Genomic DNA, 21,379 nt, shown 5'->3' with positions numbered 1-21,379 from the left:
TTAGCTACTGGTTAAAGGTAACAGTTTACAGCAACACGCAGGAGGAAAAAAGTACACTTTCTTCAAGTATTTTTACCTCAAAGAAATATGCCATCTGCCCATCCAGCTTCTCACTGTATTCTTCATATCCACAAGCTGTTCATATACCCAAGGGTTGTCACCCAGCTGACAACCATTGGCATTCATGACTGATCACAGTTTCACAAACCAATCAGTCACTTGTTACCAGCCAAATCTCATTCTGTATATACCAGCTGGTTTCAGCCTGTCTATAAACAGCTTCCCCCCAATGCTTGAATAAAGCAGCAGCATAAACACCTCACAGAATGTACACAATTTGGAAATTTGCAGCAATTTTATTCCACAAGCAAAAATACAGAAAATTAAATAATACAGTATGGTCTTTTTCCTTTCATTGTGACATTAAACCCAGGCCCAGCTGTCTTCTCAGAAGTACATAAAATCTCTATGGCATGATTAAGAAGAATGAAAGAGCTGTATCCAGTGATCAGTTCAACATTCAGCCCTCAATCAGCATCAAAATCAGATCATCTGGTCATTACCAGATCACTGTTTGACAGTCCTTGCCGAGTGCAAATTGTCTGCCATGTTCAGTCTCTTACATCAGTGGCTACACTCAGAAAAAAATAACTGGCTGTAAAACACTTTGGGATGAGTGTTTTACATGATCTATCTTCTATGGTTGTAAAAAGCATTACTTAATACAAGCACTTTTATTCACATATATTAAATTTAAAAATCACTGAATTTGTGACACAGGTCAATATGGCCACAATAAAAGTAAAGCATGTGCTAGGGACAGAATGGAAAAGAAAAAAAAATCTTATGCTAAATTTGTATTAAACCTTATTCATATCAGACTTGGAGTTCTGGTCACTTTATTATAAAAGAAACAGGGCACTGGAAAGGGTTTCAAGTTGATTTACAAGAATGATACCAGAACCAAAAGGTTGTTAACCATCATTGAAACAGCCGAGGTCTCTTTTCTTATGGAAATACAATGCTGCGGGATGACCCATTCTTTAAAATTATGAAACAACCAGGCATTTTAGACATATGATTGGAACAAGAGAGTAGCAAGGGAAAGAGTGGGCCCACTCAAGAATAAAGGAGAGTGGTTATGTTTGGGGCCAGAGGAAATAGGCGAGATCCTTAATGAGTACTTTACATCGGTGTTCACTAGAGATGGACGTGAGGTCAGGGAAAAGTATGTGAATACTCTCAGGCAGGTCAACATAATGAAGAAGAAAGTGTTGGGTGTCTTGAAATCATCAAGGTCAACAAGGCCAGATGGGATCTATCCCAGGATACTGAGGGAGGCAAGAGAGGAAATAGCTGGGGCTGTAACAGATATCTTTGCATCCTCTTTGGTCTCAGGTGAGAGAACTGGAGAATAGCCAATGTTGTTCCTTTCTTAAGGGAAACAGATAAAATCCACATAATTACTGGCCGGTGAGCCTGACGTCAGTGGTGGGGAAGCTGTTGGAGAAGATGCTGAGATACAGGATTTATTCACATTTGGAAGCAAATGGACTTGTTAGTGATAGGCAGCAAGGTTTATGCGGGTCATGTCTCACCAACTCGATTGAGTTTTTTTTCCCAGGAGGTGACAAGAATAATTAATGAGGGGAGAGCAGTGGATGTTATCTACATGGACTTTACTAAGACCTCTGATAATGTACCTCATAGTAGGTTGGAAGAGAAGGTACACTCTCATGGGATCTGGAGTGAGCTGGCTAGATGGGTACAAAACTAGTTTGGTCATAAAGGATAGGGAGTAGTGGTAGAAGGGTGCTTTTTTTAGAATGAAGGTCAGTAACTAGTGTGTTCTGCAGGGATCAGTGCTGGGACCTTTGTTATTTGTAATATCCATATAAATGATCTGGGGGAAAATGTAGGTTGTCTGATTAGTAATTGGCAGAGTTGCCGACAGTGAGGAGGATTGCCGAAAGATACAGCGGGATATAGATAGATTGCAGATTTGGGCAGAGAACTGGCAGATGGAGTTTAATCCAGACGAATGCGAGGTGATGCATTTTGGAAGATCAAATCCGGTGCGAATGATACAATAAATGGCAGAATTCTTAGGAGCATTGACAAAAAGAATGATCTGGGCACATAGGTCCACAGATCCCTTAAAGTGGCAACACAGGTGGATCAGGTTGTCAAGAAGGCATACAGCACACTTAGAGTCATAGAGATGTACAGCATGGAAACAGACCCTTTAGTCCAACCCGTCCACGCCGACCAGATATCCCAAAACAATCTAGTCCCACCTGCCAACGCCCGGCCCATATCCCTCCAAACCCTTCCTATTCATATACTCATCCAAATGCCTCTTAAATGTTGCAATTGTATCAGCCTCCACCACATCCTCTGGCAGCTCATTCCATACACTACCACCCGCTGCGTGGAAAAGTTGCCCTTTAGGTCTCTTTTCTATCTTTCCCCTCTCACACTAAACCTATGCCCTCTAGTTCTGGACACCCCAACCCCAGAGAAAAGACTGTCTATTTATCCTATCCATACCACTCATCATTTTGTAAACCTCTATAAGGTCACCCCTCAGCCTCCGACGCTCCAGGGAAAACAGCCCCAGCCTGTACAGCCTCTCCCTGCAGCTCAGATCCTCCAACCCTAGCAACATCCTTGTAAATCTTTTCTGGACTCTTTCAATTTTCACAACATCTTTCCGATAGGAAGGAGACCAGAATTGCATGCAATATTCCAACAGTGGCCTAACCAATGTCCTGTTGAGCCGCAACATGACCTCCCAACTCCTGTACTCAATACTCTGACCAATACCAAACGCCTTCCTCACTATCCTATCTACCTGCGACTCCACTTTCATGGAGCTATGAACCTGCATTCCAAGGTCTCTTTGTTCAGCAACACTCCCTAGGACCTTACCACTGAGTGTATAAGTCCTGCTAAGATTTGCTTTGCTTTGCCAAAATGCAGCACCTCGCATTTATCTGAATTAAACTCTATCTGCCACTTCTCAGCCCACTGGCCCATCTGGTCAACATCCTGTTGTAATCTGAGGTAACCCTCTTCGCTGTCCACTACACCTCCAATTTTGGTGTCATCTGCAAACTTCTCCTCTTTTGCCTCCCTTTCTATCCTTCCTGTAGCATTTGTAAACTGGAACATTCAGCTCCCAGTCCTGCCCATCCCTGAGCCATGTTTCCGTAATTGCTAGGATATCCCAGTCCTATGTTCCTAACCATGCCCTGAGTTCATCTGCCTTCCCACTTGCCTTCATTAAGCAATCAAATATAAAAGTTAGCAAGTTATGTTACAGCTGTACAAACCTATGTTTAGGCCATATTGTATGCAGTTCTGATTGCCACACTACCAGAAAAATGTAGATGCTTTGGAGGGGGTACAGAGATTCAGCAGGCTCCTGCCCAGTCTGGTGAATTTTAGTCATGAGGAGAGGTTGGATAAACTGGAATTGTTTTTACTGGAAAGACAGAGGCTGAGGAGAGACCTGATACAGATCTACAAATTTATGAGGAGCATAGCTAGGGTGACAGTCAGAGGTTTTCTCCCAGGGTGGAAAGGTCAGCTACAAGAGGGCACAGGTTCGGGGCGAGAGGAGAAAGTTTAAGGAAATGCAGGGAACATTTTTCACACAGAAGGTGGTGGGTGCCTGGAATGCACTGCCATTGGAGATGGTGGAAGCAGGCACATTAGCAACATTTAAGGTATATCTTGATAGGCACATGAACAGGAGGCAAACAGAGAGATAGAAACTGTACATGGGCAATAAGTAGCAGGTCCAAATAAGGATTAGGAATCGGCACAGGTTTGGTGGGCCTGTTCCTGTGTTGTGTTGTATTGTGTTGTGTTTTGATAGGCTCTACACAGAGTGTGTTTTCACTTGTGGGAAAGAATAAAGTTAGAGTCTCTCAACAAGACGGTTACCAAGAAATTAAGTAGGAAATCAGAATAAGTTACTTATTTGAGAATATGGAGTAAAGTGCAACAGAGAATAGCTCACATGAAAGCTGTGTTTAAGGGGAAGTTAGTTCAGCACATTAGGAGCAAACAGAGAGGGTAATGCTGAATGCAGAAAAAAAGGGAGGCAGTTGGGAGTGTAATAACTGATGTGTCCTATATCTGCAATGTGTATTTAATGTTCTTCATTCTTCTATTTAAATCTCTGATGGCATCTCAACTGCCTATCCCTCTAACCTCCTCCATGTTACTCTGCTCAAGCAGCTTTAATTTTTACAAAAATTGAATAAAAATTCAAGTAAATGAATAATTATACACAAAACTTAAGCTTTATTAAATATTTCCAAGGAAAATATTATCACCAAAATTATAAATTTGCCATTCAACAGTTGCTATTCTGACAAAATGTTTCCTCAAATCTTTTACAGAAAATATCATTTAAAAGCTGGTTACAGCAGTGCCTGAAATCAGGAAACCAGTTTTAGGTTTCCTTACGTCAGCTGTTACTTAATGGCAATATTCAAAATACCTCGGATGCAGTTCCAATAAGATCCCTCTATTTTCCTCAAAGTCCTAGTGCTCAATGTATCCATCTAACCGTAAAGGACCAGGACACAATGAATAATTTAATGGGGAGTGGGAAATTTCTATTTTTTTTTTTGGGTGGGGGTTTGGGAATTCAGTGGCAAGTGATCAATAGTAAAAATGCAAAATAGATGGAAGCAAAATGGTTACTCAATTTTATTTTCTAATTCATTATTAGCGGGTTTTGCATGACTATCATTGGCCAATTTCATCCTCCAAGAATTTGTGAGCATGTTGCTTCTATCGAGAACATAATGCATTTCTACACTGCTAGTTATTATTTAATAGTAAAGAACAAACCACTGCAGGCCATTGAGAGTTATGGCTAGTGATAGGAGTAGCTGTGTTACCAATGCAATGAAACTACATGATTGCTTTACTGTTCCCTAACACTGATGCTGCGCTTGAAACTTAACAGGCAACTGGATAAAAATGAGCTAATCAACATGCAGTTAAACAGAAGTTAGTTCCAGCACAGGGAAGTATTGACCCACTTTGATGCCATGACTAGCAATGTTATTCACTTGTGAATCAAATATAATTTAATTAAAACAAAAATCAGAATATAGCAAGGAGACATTCTTAAAAGGTAAACTGCTATGTTAATTTCCCTCAACCATAAAAATTATTACGGGGATTCATTAATTCACTCAGCTGTCATCTATTAAATACATTAAAGTTTATTTTATTTGAAATGATTGCATATGCTTTACAGATTACTCTAATTGCTGTAATGGTAAATGAATTCAGAATAATTTAATGCTGCATACTTAGTTTTAAAAGACATTTGCATTTCTTTGATGCATATCGAAGCAACCACAAATTTCAAGGGAACCGATTTGATCCTTCAAGTTCACCAATAAAATTTAGCAGATTGTTGAGAAATAATCTTTCCATTATTGTGACCAAGGCAATTTATAAACCTATCTCTGTATTTCACTTTCCATGTGCAAAGGTGAGGAAAAACAACGGCTGGATTCAAACATTCATACTTCCATTCAATACCGTAATTTTGATAAGGTTCCTAAGTAGCTTTTTCTCAGGTCAGTAAATTTGGTACACACAATCGTATGTACTCAGCAAAGTAGAGATTAACACAATTTCTAAAAGCAGTGTGGGTGTCTCACAGTGTAAGCACCGACAACTCTTTGCAGGACTGAAGCTCCAAAGCCAAAAATAAGAGAATATTAGAATTGACTACTTTTTAAAAAAATGCTTGTGGGTCTACTTTGTTTTACAATTTTTTTTGTGCGAACATTGTTTATAAAATACATGTATTAAAATCCTTTCCTTGCTGCAAAACATTCAAGATAATCAAGTGAAATCTATGAGGCAGTAGGACCTGGGAGAAATTTACAACTTTTACCAGGATGTTGAGGTGCCGGTGTTGGACTGGGGTGGACAAAGTCAAAAACCACACAACCGGGACTATAACCAGGTGTCGTGCAATTTTTAACTTTTACCAGATTTGTGCTATTTGCATCTGTAATTACCTTTTCCCCTTTATCATTCTCGTATACTCCTTACTAAATACTGATCGAATGGTGTACCTTCTGTATTCAGAGAAAGAACACATTTAATGTTGTCATGGAAAGCATATTTTTGTTTGTGATTATGCTACCATGGATAAATGTCAGCACTACAATATAAGGCATACATTAAAATCAGCGTGGGCCACCAAGGTGCCAAAATAAGCCAATTCTTACATGAAAATACTGGGCTGTAATCATAACTAGCAAAATATTGCCAATTGACTGGAATACTTCTGAGTGGAATTCAAAAATAACTAACACTTAATCAAAGAAATGTCACCTTGAGCCCTGTGGATAAATATCTATATGTGAGTGTGTGCGTGTGTGTTCATGTATAAGTGTGTGCGTGCGTGCGTGCGTGCAAAAGTATGTGTGCGCGCATATAATTGGGTGTGCATTTGAAACATCATGGATATCCAATCAATTTGTTGAGAATGATTTCTTCATTGATCCAAATGCTCATGAATTTTGTCTCCATTCTCCAGTATTCCTTCTTCCAATAATTTCCATTTCAATCTCTTTTCATGTTTAGTTTTGAAGAGTAATCCATGACCTACCAATAAAAAAAACCCAACAAGTTTAGTCATAATATATGCAATTTAAAGTAAGTTATGTCAAACCTCTAGATATAACAGATGGACTATTGTATTTTTACAGTGTTTTGTAATCTTTCAAATTGTTACTACATATATAGCTTTATTTTATTTCTTTGGTATAATAAACTTGTGCTTTATTGTTAAAACTAGGTCTGCAGCATTGCATGCTTATGTTTCAGTGAAAGATCACCTTGTTTTAAAAAAACATGATTTTGTCTGGGATCATAACACTTGTCTTCAGTCACCATTCAGGCATGTTCTCCTGCTCCACTTGAAATGTTAAGCTACCCTTTTCACAGATACTGCCTGAACTGCTGAGCATTTTAAGCACTTCATTTTTATATTTCATGTAAGAGGGTTCACAATGTTATACCTATGCCATAACTGTTACTGACCTGTGCAATCAGCCAGCTCTTTGAAAGCTTTTTTCTTGCAGCACCCACGACACAAGTTGAAGATGCATTTAGTCCCCTGCAGAATATCAGATAAAAAGTGTACAAGCACAGTCTCAAAAAACATACATTAAAAATACAATGCACTTTCAATATTTACTGCAATATTGGTTTCATCTAATTAGGAATTATTAACGTTAAACAAGAAACCTGCTTTTGACAAATAGAATTACACCAAAAAACTTTTCTAAGCAAACTTCATTATATATTAAAGAGTGTCTCATAAATCCATATCCAATAAGTTAAGTTGAGATCATTGCCTTTAAATGTATTCAACTTTTGGAATATTCAGAATTTTGACTGCTCTAGTATTAAACTCATCAAAGTGAGTAGTAGTGTGGACTTAAAAAGTTGAGGTTAAATTCCTAATCAGCTCACCCTTCAAATGTATTCAGGGATACATTCAAAAATGTAAAGCTAGAATGGTGCAAACAAAAATAAAAAGTAAAGGATGATAATCTTCACAGCATATAATAAGTGCAGCATTTACAGTAATCTTTGAGGTTCCTGTTGATTCATATACTCTGCATAGGCAGAGAATTGGTGTGGAATGTACGTAATTTCTTCTGCCACCTTTGTAGAAATTATAAATATGCATATAGAAGTTGATTTTTGTTCAGTACAAAATGTGTTTTTCACATATTCATGCTGGTGAAATATTAGTGTGGGAGTGGTCCATTCTTCCACTTTTCAGTAGCAAATATGATCACGCAGGATAATGCAATACAGGGAAAACACAAGTATGATTCATCTCTGCTTCCTCCACAAATTCACAGTCTCTCAGATGTCCGTCTTCAGCAATTTGATTTGCTGCACATGATATCAAGAAATAGCTTAAGGCACTGGCTACTGCATTCCAGCAATTGTACTGAACCCTTGTGCTTCAGAACTTGCCACAGCTTTAGTTAAGCTGTTCTAAAACATTTTTTCAACACTGGCATTTATCTGACAATTTGTACGCAAACGCAGGACAAATCCAACCCAGCCAAATATTACTCCATCATTAGTAAAGATGGAGTGGTCATCAACAGTGCCATCAAGTCGTACTTTTTTTCGGCAATAACATATTCACCGACACTCAGTTCTGGGTTCTGTCAAGGCCACTCAGCTCCTCATCTTGTTACAGCTTGGCTCAAACCTGGATAAAATAGTTGAGCTCCAGAAAGGAATAGCAAGATTAAGGCCAATCGAAATACGGGTCAATACTCTCCAGAGTTTAGAGATATTTTGAGTACAAAAGGGGATAAGTGTGGTTGTTGAGGTCCATCATCTCAACTCAAATACATGACTCCAAATGTTCATCAGGGTAGTGTTCTAGGTCCAACCATCTTCAGCTGCTTCATCAATGACCTTTCATTCATGATCCCCTGAAGTACGATATGCAATGCTGATCACATAATGGTCAATACTATTGGTGACTCCCAGGATACCAAAGCTGTTCACATCCAAATACAGCAAGATCTGCATGGGCTAACAAGGGGCAAGGAACATTTATACCACAAGTGACAGGCAAAGGCCTCTCCAATAAATACATCTAACCATGGTCTCTTGTCATTCAATGGTATCATCTCCATAGCAATCTCGAGCGCAAGGACCATTCCACTTTCCAGGAACACTTGCTACATGTGTGGTCAGATTGGGTTTAGCAGCCAGGCAAAGACCCACAAAACCCATGTAAATAAATGCAAAGAAAGGGGTAAAGAACTGAATTTAGGCTGAGATAAGAAAGCTTCAACTATAGGTGAAGCTCTAACAGGTGGAAAGGCAGATTGTGAGGGTATTGTTCAAACAGTTTACAGAGAGTTATGGATAGGTTAAGTGAGTGGACAAAAATTTGGTACATTGAGTACAATATGGGAAAATGTGAAGTTGTTCATTTTGGAAGGGAGAACAAAACTGTTGTTTAAATGGACAAAAATTTGCATAAAGCTGCAATACAAAGGAAGTGGGGGGGGGATCTATGCACAAAACACAGAAAGCTAGCACACAGATGCAGCAGTAATCAGGAAGGCTAATGGAATGTTGGCCTTTATTTCAGGGACATTGCAATATAAGAGTAGGAAGTCTTATTGCAACTGTATAAGGCACTGGTGAGACCACATCTGGAGTACTGAGAGCAGTTTTGGTCCCCTTATTTCGAGCAAGTTATTATTTCATTGGAGGCAGTTCAGAGAAGATTCACTTGGATGAGGGTCAACATCTAGGGACTGTCTTATGAACAGACGGGCCAATGGGCTAAGAAGTAGCAGATGGAGTTTAATTCAGATAAATGCGAGATGCTGCATTTTGGGAAAGCAAATCTTAGCAGGACTTATACACTTAACGGTAAGGTCCTAGGGAGTGTGGCTGAACAAAAAGACCTTGGTGTGTAGGCTCATAGCTCCTTGAAAGTGGAGTCGCAGGTAGATAGGATAGTGAAGGCGGCGTTTGGTCAGAGTATTGAGTACAGGAGTTGGGAGGTCATGTCGCGGCTGTACAGAACATTGGTTAGACCACTGTTGGAATATTGTGCACAATTCTGGTCTCCTTCCTATTGGAAATATGTTGAGAAACTTGAAAGGATTCAGAAAAGATTTGCAAGGATATTGCCAGGAGTGGAGAATTTGAGCTATAGGGAGAGGCTGAACAGGCTGGGGCTGTTTTCCCTGAAGCGTTGGAGGCTGAGGGGTGACCTTATCGAGGTTTACAAAATTAGGAGGGGCATGAATAGGGTAAATATAAAAAGTATTTTCCCTGGGGTTGGGGAGTCCAGAACTAGAGGGGATAGGTTTACGGTGAGAGGGGAAAGGTATAAAAGAGACCTACGGGGCAACCTTTTCACGCAGAGGGTGGCATGTGTATGGAATGAGCTGCCGGAGGAAGTGGTGGAGGCTGGTACAATTGCAAAATTTAAGAGGCATTTGGATGGGTATATGAATAGGAAGGGTTTGGAGGGATATGGGCCGGGTGCTGGCAGGTGGGACTAAATTGGGTTGGGATAGCTGGACGGCATGGACGGGTTGGACTGAAAGGTCTGTTTCAGAAGGGCTGTACATCTCTATGACTCTATTAGGTTGTCACCCTATTCAGTTCAGAAGAATGAGAGGTGAGCTCTTTAAGACATACCCAGCTTGACATGGTAAATGTTGAGGTAAAAACAATGACTGCAGATGCTGGAAACCAGATTCTGGATCAGTGGTGCTGGAAGAGCACAGCAGTTCAGGCAGCATCTAAGGAGCAGTAAAATCGATGTTTCGGGCAAAAGCCCTTCATCAGGAATAAAGGCAGTGAGCCTGAAGTGTGGAGAGATAAGCTAGAGGAGGGTGGGGATGGGGAGAAAGTAGCATAGAGTACAATGGGTGAGTGGGGGAAGGGATGAAGGTGATAGGTCAGGGAGGAGTGGATAGGTGGAATAGGCAGGTAGGATAGGTCCGGACAAGTCATGGGGACAGTGCTGAGCTGGAATTTTGGAACTGGGGTGAGGTGGAGGAAGGGGAAATGAGAAAACTGTTGAAGTCCACATTGATGCCCTGGGGTTGAACTGTTCCGAGGCGGAAGATGAGGCATTCTTCCTCCAGGCGTCTTGTGGTGAGGGAGCGGAAGTGAAGGAGGCCCAGGACCTCCATGTCCTCGGCAGAGTGGGAGGGGGAGTTGAAATGTTGGGCCACGGGGCGGTGTGGTTGATTGGTGTGGGTGTCCCGGAGATGTTCCCTAAAGCACTCTGCTAGGAGGTGTCCAGTCTCCCCAATGTAGAGGAGACTGCATCGGGAGCAACGGATACAATAAAAGATATTAGTGGATGTGCAGGTAAAACTTTGATGGATGTGGAAGGCTCCTTTAGGGCCTTGGACAGAGATGAGGGAGGAGGTGTGGGCGCAGGTTTTATAGTTCCTGCGGTGGCAGGGGAAGGTGCCAGGATGGGAGGGTGGGTTGTAGGGGGGCGTGGACCTGACCAGGTAGTCACAGAGGAAACTGTCTTTGCGGAAGGCGGAAAGGGGTGGGGAGGGAAATATATCCCTGGTGGTGGGGTCTTTTTGGAGGTGGCAGAAATGTCAGCAGATGATTTGGTTTATGCGAAGGTTGGTAGGGTGGAAGGTGAGCACCAGGGGGCGTTCTGTTCTTGTTACGGTTGGAGGGGTGGGGTCTGAGGGCGGAGGTGCGGAATGTGGACGAGATGCGTTGGAGGACATCTTTAACCATGTGGGAAGGGAAATTGCGGTCTCTAAAGAAGGAGGCCATCTGGTGTGTTCTGTGGTGGAACTGGTCCTCCTGGGAGCAGACACGGCGGAGGCGGAGGAATTGGGAATATGGGATGGCATTTTTGCAAGAGGTAGGGTGGCAAGAGGTGTAATCCAGGTAGCTGTGGGAGTCGGTGGGTTTGTAAAAAATGTCAGTGTCAAGTCGGTCATCATTAATGGAGATGGAGAGGTCCAGGAAGGGGAGGGAGGTGTCAGAGATGGTCCAGGTAAATTTAAGGTCAGGGTGGAATGCGTTGGTGAAGTTGATGAATTGCTCAACTTCCTCGCGGGAGCACGACGTGGCACCAATGCAGTCATCAATGTAGCGGAGGAAGAGGTGGGGAGTGGTGCCGGTGTAATTACGGAAGATCAACTGCTCTACGTAGCCAACAAAGAGACAGGCATAGCTGGGGCCCAACGTGTGCCTCATGGCTACCCCTTTGGTCTGGAGGAAGTGGGAGGATTCAAAGGAGAAATTGTTAAGGGTGAGGACCAGTTCGGCCAAACGAATGAGAATATCGGTGGAAAGGTACTGTTGGGGACGTCTGGAGAGGAAAAAACGGAGGGCTTGAAGGTCCTGGTCATGGCGGATGGAGGTGTAGAGGGATTGGATATCCATGGTGAAGATGAGGCGATGTTTCCCCTCACCAGAGGGGAAGACCAAAGGGCACAGTCTCAGAATTGAGGGGTGCCAATTTAAGACTGTGATGAGAAAGAATTTCTTCTCTCAGAGGTTGAGTGTCTTTTGAACTCTCTGTCAGAGAGTTGTGGGGACAGAGTGTTTGAGTATATTTAAGGCTAATATAGACAAACTCTTGATCAGTAGGGGTATCAAGGGTTGTGAGGAAAGTCAGGGAAGTGGAAGTGAGGTGTGACCCTACTGAATGGCACAGCAGGCTCGAGGGGACAAACAGCCTATTTCTGTTCCTATGTTTTATGGTGCTAACTTAAATGTAACCATGCCATAACTGACCCAAGAATTCCTATTGTTAACACAGTGTCCAAAATGAGAAATGCTCAAATTTCCAGTGCTAGTTTCACTCAACTGAATGAGAATAAAATTTACCCAAATTATGGTTATAAAACAAAAGGTTCAAATCAGTGATGCAATTTACCACCCAATCCTGTACTAATACTAAGCTGCATCAAAAGTTTTAAATATTTATTTTCTTTTGCATCATAAACTTCAGTCTGGTAAAAGTCTCCAATGGGAAACCATTTAAATTTGGTGACTGCCATTTTTCCTTAGCAAGGCATCAATTCACTCAAATGCCGTGAATTTTGGTCCAGCAACACCAAGTGTCTGGAGATATACTTCTGGAGTTCCTATAGCTTCCTGATGCTTGCCCAGTTAGGACTAGCCTATTAGTAGTGGCAATAAATTGCAGTTACCTAACCATCACAGAAAGAACCTTACCTCCTGGGCAGCTTCCTTCCAGTGGCTAATTAGCCATCAACAGTGACTTAGTTTAGCAGAACTAAGTCCACAAACTGCATAACATTAAAGCCCCAAGAGTTCTCTAAAAGTGGACAAGTCGTCAGTGACTTTTGGCCGTCTGACAGCTGGGCGACAGACTTCAGTAATCAGCTGCCTCTTACACACTATCTGATGTGCCTTTCCACTGACCCTGTGTTGATCCAATGCTGCGTTAATAATTTAAAATATCAAATCATCCAATTTTGATACAGGCTTATTCAGTGTTTGAAATTAGCTTGCCCTTCATATCAGGACAAGTTATTAACCGGCTGGACAAAGTCACAGGAGAACTGACTAGGTTGAAGGGGAGAAGTTTTTTATGTGGAGGATGATCTAAATTTAAAGAATGGATGAACAAACCTAAGGTTAGTAATTAAAATTCTTCTCCTTTTGTTCATCTTTGATGTGTAAATTAATTATATCAACACACTATAATGACAGATATAAAGAACTCTGGGGCTTGTGTGCCCCGAACTGGCACTAAAATTAAGTAAAAATGCTTGTCATCTTAAGCTGTCATACCAAGACAATAAGTCTTTGTAAAAAAAAAAATACAAATTCACCATGTAACTGCCTTGCAGGTAGAGTTAATAGAGACCTTGTCATTATGTGTTTATAGCACAGACATCATAAGCTGTCCTCACAAGCCGACCATTTGATAGCTTCATGTGTTTAATTTTAAGATATTGTTCAGAGTCATTATTGTTCATTTTGCTCTGATCACCTGCCATTTCAACACAACGGGTAATAATATGGATGATGATGATGACACTAAGCAGGAGTAATTTTATAGGGTCTGTACTGCAGAGAAATACACCTGCTGGCAACACTAATCAGAAATTCAAGTGCACACTGCCCAAGACTTCCAGTCATTAGAAAATTAGGACAGAAAATTACAGCAGTGCATGTCTGAATTATCTCATTGCAATGCCAACTAACGAAGCTTCTTTTCCGCAGCACAGCTTCATAAAATTTGCCTCTTAAAGAAGCATGTTCATGAGTATGAGGATCCACTGATATAAATGCCATGAGGCAATTTATATTTAACTACATGAAACGTAGAAAGCCAATGGCTAAAAAGCAATATAAGGTAGATGTACACTGTTCTCCATATCAACCTCCAGAGATACAAATCAGATGAACTGACTTGAACCCTTTTTTGCATTGCATTCATAGAACTAATATTTAAGTTGGTCTCTAACCTTCAATAAATTGGATTTTTTTTTGGCTAAATTTCAAAATACATTGATTAAAACTCTTGGTACTTTAACCTTCCAGACCTAGATTATAACAGCAATTTCACAGAATCACAGAATCAAAACAGGACAGGAGGTAGTCATTTGGCCCATTGTGACTGTACTGGCATTACAAATAAGCTTTTCCCAATGTCATTCTCCTGCCTAGTCCCTATAACCCTGCACATTATTCCTTTACAAGTAAAAGCGAAATCCTGTTTTGGATGCTTCAACTCAACCTGTTTCCATTACACAGTGCATTTCAGAGCTTAAACCATGCTGTGTGAAAAAAAAGTTTTTTGTTTCCTTCGGAGAAAGTCATGAGAAGGGTGCTCAAAATCATGAACAGTCTGGATTGAGCAGAGCTGTAGTCATAGGCAGAAACATCACAAACCAAATAACACATTTAACGTAATTGATAAAAGATCAATGGCGGCATGAGGAAAAACCTTTTTCACGCAGTGAGAAGGAAGAATCTAGAACGTACCTTGAGCATGGTTGAGACATGGTCAATTGAGACTTTCTAAAGGAAATTGCACTTTACTTTAAATCTGTACCCGCTTGCTCTTGATAGTTTCACAATTAGGAAACGTTTTTCCGTAAGATGTCCAAAGCACTCATGATTTTGAAAACTTATCCAATTTCCTCTCAACCTTCTCCTACAAGGAAAACAAGCCTAACTTGCCCGAAGTTCCTCAACACTGGAACCATCTCATAAATTGCTCTGCACTCTCTCCAATGCTTTCACATCCTTGCTAAAGTGAGGTGTGCAGAACTGCACATAACACTCCAGCTGAGGCCAAACTAGTGAATTATATAAACCTCCTTTCTCTTATACTCCATGCTCCAAAATGCATCACCTGACACTTTTCAGGATTAAACTTGGTCTGCTCATTTGACCAGCCTGCTTATACTGCCATGTAATCTAAGCTTTTCCTCCTTGCTATTTACCACATCACAATTTTTGTGTCCCCTGCAAACTTACTGATCTATCAGAGCCTCCTCTCTTGCTGGACTGGACACAATCTAAGAAAACTTGCCTCGGACTATCTTTTAAACAACTATTACCCAGCCTGCATTTGGGTAATTAAGATGTCCTATTATAACTACTGTATGATGTTTGCACCTTAGTAAGTTCCTTAAAGTTTTGTTCCTTCACATTGTTTCCACTAGTTGGTGATTTATTGATTATACTGAGCAACTTAATTGCACTCTTTGTTCCTTAGCTCTAGTCAGTTTGATACTGTCCTCTTGGATATCTTCTTTTATTAACACTGCAATATCCTCCTTAACCAAAGATGTGATCCCTCTCACCTTTTCTTATTTCCTAATTATTATGAACACCTCAACCTGAGAAATTATGGCCAATACTTTAGCAATTTCCACTCTCACTTCCCCCAGTATCGTTGGTCATATCTCATGTAGTCCTGCTATCTTGTCAACTTCACATACAGACAGCCTGTCCAAACTTTTTTTAAAATCAATTTTAAATCCTTTTAATTGATAAATTATCACCTGTTTCACCATGGTTCAGTTAGCATCTTCTTCCTTGGCAAAGATAGCTGAATTACCAGATGAATGTATTTTGCACCTATGTCCCTGCCTCCACATGTAAATTTGGTGCCTTTTGGTACCATTCCCCCTTTTACCACCTTTTTACTGTTTATTTGCCTGTAGAAGACTCGACAATTCTCTCCCTTATTGGCTGCCAGTCTCTTCATAACCCTTCTTTGCTTCTTTTATTTGTTTTTGTATATTCTCTCCGAGCATTCTGTATTCAGTCTGGCTCTCAATTACATTTTGTTCCAGATATCTTCAAAAGCACACTTATTCTTTATGATAATATCATTTGTCATTTAGGGAGCTGTGATTTGTTTGCCCTACCTTTGTCTTTGAAAGGAATATATCTGAACTTACTCTGCTTTGACAGTAGCCCGTTATTCAGTTACTGAATTCCCTGTCACCTTTTAACTCCAAGATCCATTCATATTCCAATGAAGTTCACAAAACCCCTACAGTGTGGAAAGAGGCCATTTGGCCAATTGAATCTGCAACAATCTTCCAATGAGCATCTTACCCAGAAGCAGCTCCCCCATCTTTGCCACATGACCCTGCATTTACATGGCTAATCCATCTAGCTTGTACATCTCTGGACAATCAACCTCACCTGCACATCTTTGGACTGTGGCAGGAAACCCGCACACTAACAGAAACCCACACAAATGTGGGGAGAACGTGCAAACTCCACACAGACAGACAGTCACCCGAGGCTGCAATTAAACCCGGGTCCCTGGCTCTGTGAGGCAGTACTGCTAACCGCTGAGCCAACTCACTTGCCCTCCTGGCTTTCCACCCCTCCTCAGGACTGTTCCTCATCCTTTTCCATAGTTATCCTAAATCTTATGATATCAATTAACCAAGAATACCTAAAGGAGCAGGAAGGTTAGTTTGTGGGAGTCAAGTTTGGAAACTGGAGAAGGTGAACTCAGCATGGAGAGATGGACAAGATTTTATTCAGCAGAAGGAACATAGCAGCAGCAGCATTGAAAACTGGTGACCAAAACAGAGCTGAAAGCAGTACAGTGAGTCAGAAGGACCAAGTATAACCCATAGGTTATAAATGTCTATCCCTTTTCTAACGAAAGAATAAAAATACAATCATAAGATACTTTTACTCAACATTTAGCTTTTTATTTGCGAGTCAAAGGCATTTGCAGACATGAATAGCTGGTTACATAAAAGTTTGTAAATTTTTTTCTAAATAGCCTCTTGCCCATTTTCTCATGTGATATTCTGATACACTGAACTCCTAACTGATTGTACCTCGAGAGCCAGCAGCTTTCTTGCAATACCCCAAAAAACTTCCATTATTCTTGTCTTCACGCACCTGCCACATAGCGACATATTCAAGCAGCAGTAAACTGCTAGGAGATGGATGTAAAGAAACGTAGCTAACGTTTCCCTCCCTAACTCAAGAACTCTGAGGGCATTTATAGTTCCTCACGTGTCACGTTAATTGTGGTCAGCTGAGTTGCTGTAGACAACAGATGAAATGTGGGGATGTCCACAGTCTGAATGACTCAATTTCCCAAAGAATCAACTCTCAGTCACTGGAGGCAAAATGTGAAGTACTGTTACCAAACTAAACAAATTCCTGAACTCATACTAAAGTTAATTGGTATGAATAGCTTGCCCTATCAGTTAGTAGTTCTTTTCATGAGATTTTAGGCCTAATACTTTTTGAAGTGGCTGCCACTCTGCTCCCTGTGTCACAGCTGCACAGTTCTGGGAGGAGTTCTGAACCCAGCCTCTTTTGAAACATGCATCAAAATTCTTCATAGCACAGATTGTCAAAGGAAAGACAAACTGTGCTCCCCTTTTTGCATCACCAGCTGCTGCATCCTGAAAAGCGTTGGGACATTTTTAGTAGCTTTTTGGTGTATTAGTGAATGAGGGTAGCATGGTGGGTAAGGTAAGTTTGGGAAGATTTGAGGGGTTAGGGTACTGGTAGGGTCAGTTGTATAATTATACAGGAGTTAGATTTGACCTTAAGCTGTCTAATATTTTCTGCGTAACAATCCAGGTAAATAAGGTGGAATTTCCTCAGACTCTAATTTCAAGCTGGAACGATTTATGTAGGTTCGCAGGGAGCCGAGGAATCACCCAGCAGAAATTTAAATTAGCCTGGTGATTCTTGCAGAGTCAGTGGCACCAGGATTTCCAGGAAGTCCCTTCTCACCATCCAGAGACTAGATTACCTGGGCCACAAAAATATTCTCGCAGCAACAAGGTAATAAATTACCAAGATTCTGATAGATGGCACAGACATTGCAGTGTTTAAATTAACACTTATGAAAAGCAAAGTTAAATGTAATCTGTTGCCTTTCGACAGTCTACAACAAAGGGGAAGTATTTGCAATTATGATTTGTTGTTACTGTTTCTGAAGTTTACATTTAGCAGATCTAATGCTTCTCACATTCTCAGTTTTTTAATTCCAGTTCTGAAACAAACAGATGTTTCTACTAAAGCAATGGGTCACAGCAGCTTACAGAGGAAATAGAAGAAAACCCAACTTACAGTTTTCTCGATACAACATAGAATGAATTTACCATTCGAGGCATATTTTAGGTTTAATGATTCTATCACTCTTCAAGCACCATGTTCTGAAAAGGCATTGATGACCATGGACTTCTGTGCTAATCTATGGTTTTGCTAGATAAGTGGCTGCAGTGATCTGCCATTGTTTTTCATAGTTGGTTGACCAAGACTTTCTCCCACTCTGAAGTGCCTGACACTGGAATATGTTCGAAAGATTTACAAGGTGATACTCAACCTGTTTGGCCACATCATGAACATACCTTCCCGTCATCAAGTCTTGGGGTGGGACTTAGAACCTGAAATTTCTGACTCCGAACTAGGGACATTACTCACTATGCCTATCTCCTATAGAATTAGTGGCTACTCTGATGAGATTCTGGCCACGAACTTGCACACTACATGAACAAGCACAAATTTACCTTTGGGTTTCCACACTGTTCACATTTCACATATTTAGCTGAAAATAAAAAAAAGTTTAAATTAATTTAAAAAAAAATTATCTCACACACTTTTAATTTCACATCATGTTTGGAAAAGGATTAAGCAGACCTCAGACACAAGAGTTTGCTAACTCTTCCAATAATCATTAATATACTATGTTGACGATAACTGAACATCTCCATTATATAGTTGATGGAATACTTTTCTTTATAAAATCCCTACGTTGTGGAAACAGGCCATTGGCTCAATAAGTCCACATCGACTCACCAAAGAGCATCCCACCCAGACTCACCTTCCGACCCTATTCCTGTAACTCTGCATTTACCATGGCTAATCCACCTAACCTACATATCCCTGAACACTGGGCAATTTAGCATGACCAATCCACCTAACCTGCACATCTTTGGACTGTGGGAGGAAACCCACAAAGACTGGGGAGAACGTGCAAACATTCTCTTAATTCTCTGGAATTGAACCCAGATCCCTGGCGTTGTGAGGCAGCAGTGCTAACCACTGAGCTTAATTTCTAACCATTCAAACATACCAGGTTCAACTAAGGAAGTCAGAAGTAAATTAATGACAGAATTTGAGATCCAAAGTCTAATGTTACAAATATGAACATTCATCACCTTACTTTGCTATTCCACGCTGCAATATTAATTTTTCCTGCAATGCGTTTGGGCAGATTTCTACATCAAAACAGTGATGAAGCTAACGAAGCTTGCAAAAAATGGTACAGGAAACTTCAGTAAAAGACTATTAAAAGCAATTATCTTAAAGTTGATATTTGAATTACATTACTTCTGTTAGCTTCACAAAAACAGCATTTTTCAGTCAGTCTTGCTATTGATATGTAAAATAATAAGTGTAATGACTGTCAAACAAGCTTTTAAATGAAAGTCTTCCATATACAGACAAATACTGTAGAAGAAAGGAGGATGCATACTAGATTTGGAAAGTAAAACAAAACATGGCAACTACAGTTCAACAGATATAAATGTGAAATTGGACATTTTAGGAGAAAAGAACTCAGGACTGAAAGGGTTTAAAACATGGAGTTCTGGAAACAGATGGGCATGGATTAAGAGAGGAAAAAGTAGTTCGAGACAGGGCTAAAATCCCAAGTTCGAAAACTTACGTTTCACTGAGGTATCAAAACTTTTGTTTGGGTTTCGGGCTTTCTTTTTTTGTTTATTCTTTGAGAGAAATTCAAGATTCCCTTCCTCCTCTTCCAGGGCTCTTTTTCCACACGATTTCCCACGTGTATGCTTTTCTCCATTCACAGAATTAACATCCTTGGGTCTGTTGAAGAACAGGAATAACAATTGTTAGTGTAAACAATTTCAATGGATTGTTTGCAATGCATTGCACATAAATGTTATCAGGAGCCAAAAGGAAAGAATTTAATAGATGTCACTTTGAAACTCATGTAAATAATAAGCAGGAAATATGAAGACTAAATATAGTAGAAATCATGTGCGAAAATGTACGAAATACACAATCTAATTTAGTATTATTTAATGACTATTAAATGATGATCCACTAATCATATCTTTAATTTATTATATAAATGCTAGCAATCAGAGCTTATGGTTCTCCCCAAGTTGCATAGGAAGTACTCAACCTCTATGTGCTTCTCATATCCTCAAACGTTATAACTGTCAACACAATTACTACCCATTGGCCACACCTGAATAGAACATTACACCAGCTTATACATGCGCCTGATAAAGATTAAACTATTTCCAATCTTCTTGCAAGAATAACTGGTCGGCATGTTTACTACTGCCAAAACATTGCTAACACAGACCACTTATCAAAAGGCAAGTACCTCTCACATTTGACCTCAATACAATGTAGGAGTCTGATACCAGTAACAACATCTCAGCAAGGTGAACCAGACTGCCCTAACATACGCTGAGTTGTTGATCTGAAACTGGCCAAAATCATACCATGCATAATAGTGGTCCCTGATGACAAGGATCTCATGAGACCTTAGTGAGTCACAGCAGCCACTCTCCACCTAGTTGTTGCTATTCAGCAAGTTCTTTGTAGATGCATGAGTGACTTATAGTGTGAGAGGGGTGAACTGTTGACTGTGGAGATGAACAAATGCTGTTGACTGTAAAGTGGAAGGATTTGTGTCTAAAGTTGCCACCACAGGACTAATGCTACCCATGGCTGGTTGATGAGAATATGGCTGTAGTCAGATAGCAAGATTTGAAAATGACGAGTTTCAAAATGATATCACATGACCCTGATATCAACATATCATGAGGTTCCTGCGTATTTCAGATGGGCGCTCTGACTACAGGATTAATAAATCAGGCCTGCTGTGAAAACACTGACAAGAGATGTGAGGAAGATATTTATGCTACATTCACTATTTCCTTATTTTTAGACGCTGCAAAATATACAGCAATGAGGGAAAAAACAAAGTACATTTGATGCTGGAAATCTAAAAAACAATATATACTGGAAATATTCAGCAGCCATGGCAGCACATTTCCAGTCAATGATCATAACCTGAAACTTTAACTGTTTCTCTTTTCACAGTTACCACAGAATTGCCTCTCATACCAAACAAGAAACTGATTACATAAATGTGCCAAAACTGGTTGTTTGATTATTAAATTAAAAATTGCCATTCCTAACATCAACAGAAAGCTTGGCATCCATTGTTTAGAGTGTGCATCTACAAAGCAACTTGGAGTGGTCTTTGATATAAATCTCAATACAAAATACTACACATTCCAAAGTG

At 40.3% G+C, this 21,379-nt stretch overlaps 1 protein-coding gene across 1 annotated transcript in view; it reads right to left on the bottom strand.

Moving 5' to 3' along the window:
- Positions 1-336: 336 nt before the first annotated feature.
- dus1l (dihydrouridine synthase 1-like (S. cerevisiae)) overlaps positions 337-21,379 on the bottom strand; it is a 110,089-nt gene continuing 89,046 nt past the window's right edge. The window contains exons 11-14 of the mRNA XM_043714710.2: positions 19,757-19,920; positions 18,597-18,634; positions 7,093-7,168; positions 337-6,654 (exon numbers count right to left, since the gene is read on the bottom strand). Coding sequence (XP_043570645.1) covers positions 6,545-6,654; positions 7,093-7,168; positions 18,597-18,634; positions 19,757-19,920 — 388 coding nt within the window. The 3' untranslated portion in view covers positions 337-6,544. The remainder of the gene's footprint in view (positions 6,655-7,092; positions 7,169-18,596; positions 18,635-19,756; positions 19,921-21,379) is intronic.

Source organism: Chiloscyllium plagiosum, unplaced genomic scaffold, assembly GCF_037043375.1.
Source record: "Chiloscyllium plagiosum isolate Xiang-an unplaced genomic scaffold, Cpla_swu_hap1 HiC_scaffold_25, whole genome shotgun sequence".
NCBI lineage: Eukaryota > Metazoa > Chordata > Chondrichthyes > Orectolobiformes > Hemiscylliidae > Chiloscyllium > Chiloscyllium plagiosum.
The sequence above is the reverse complement of the archived record's forward strand: the minus strand, read 5'-3'. Positions and strand labels throughout refer to the sequence as shown.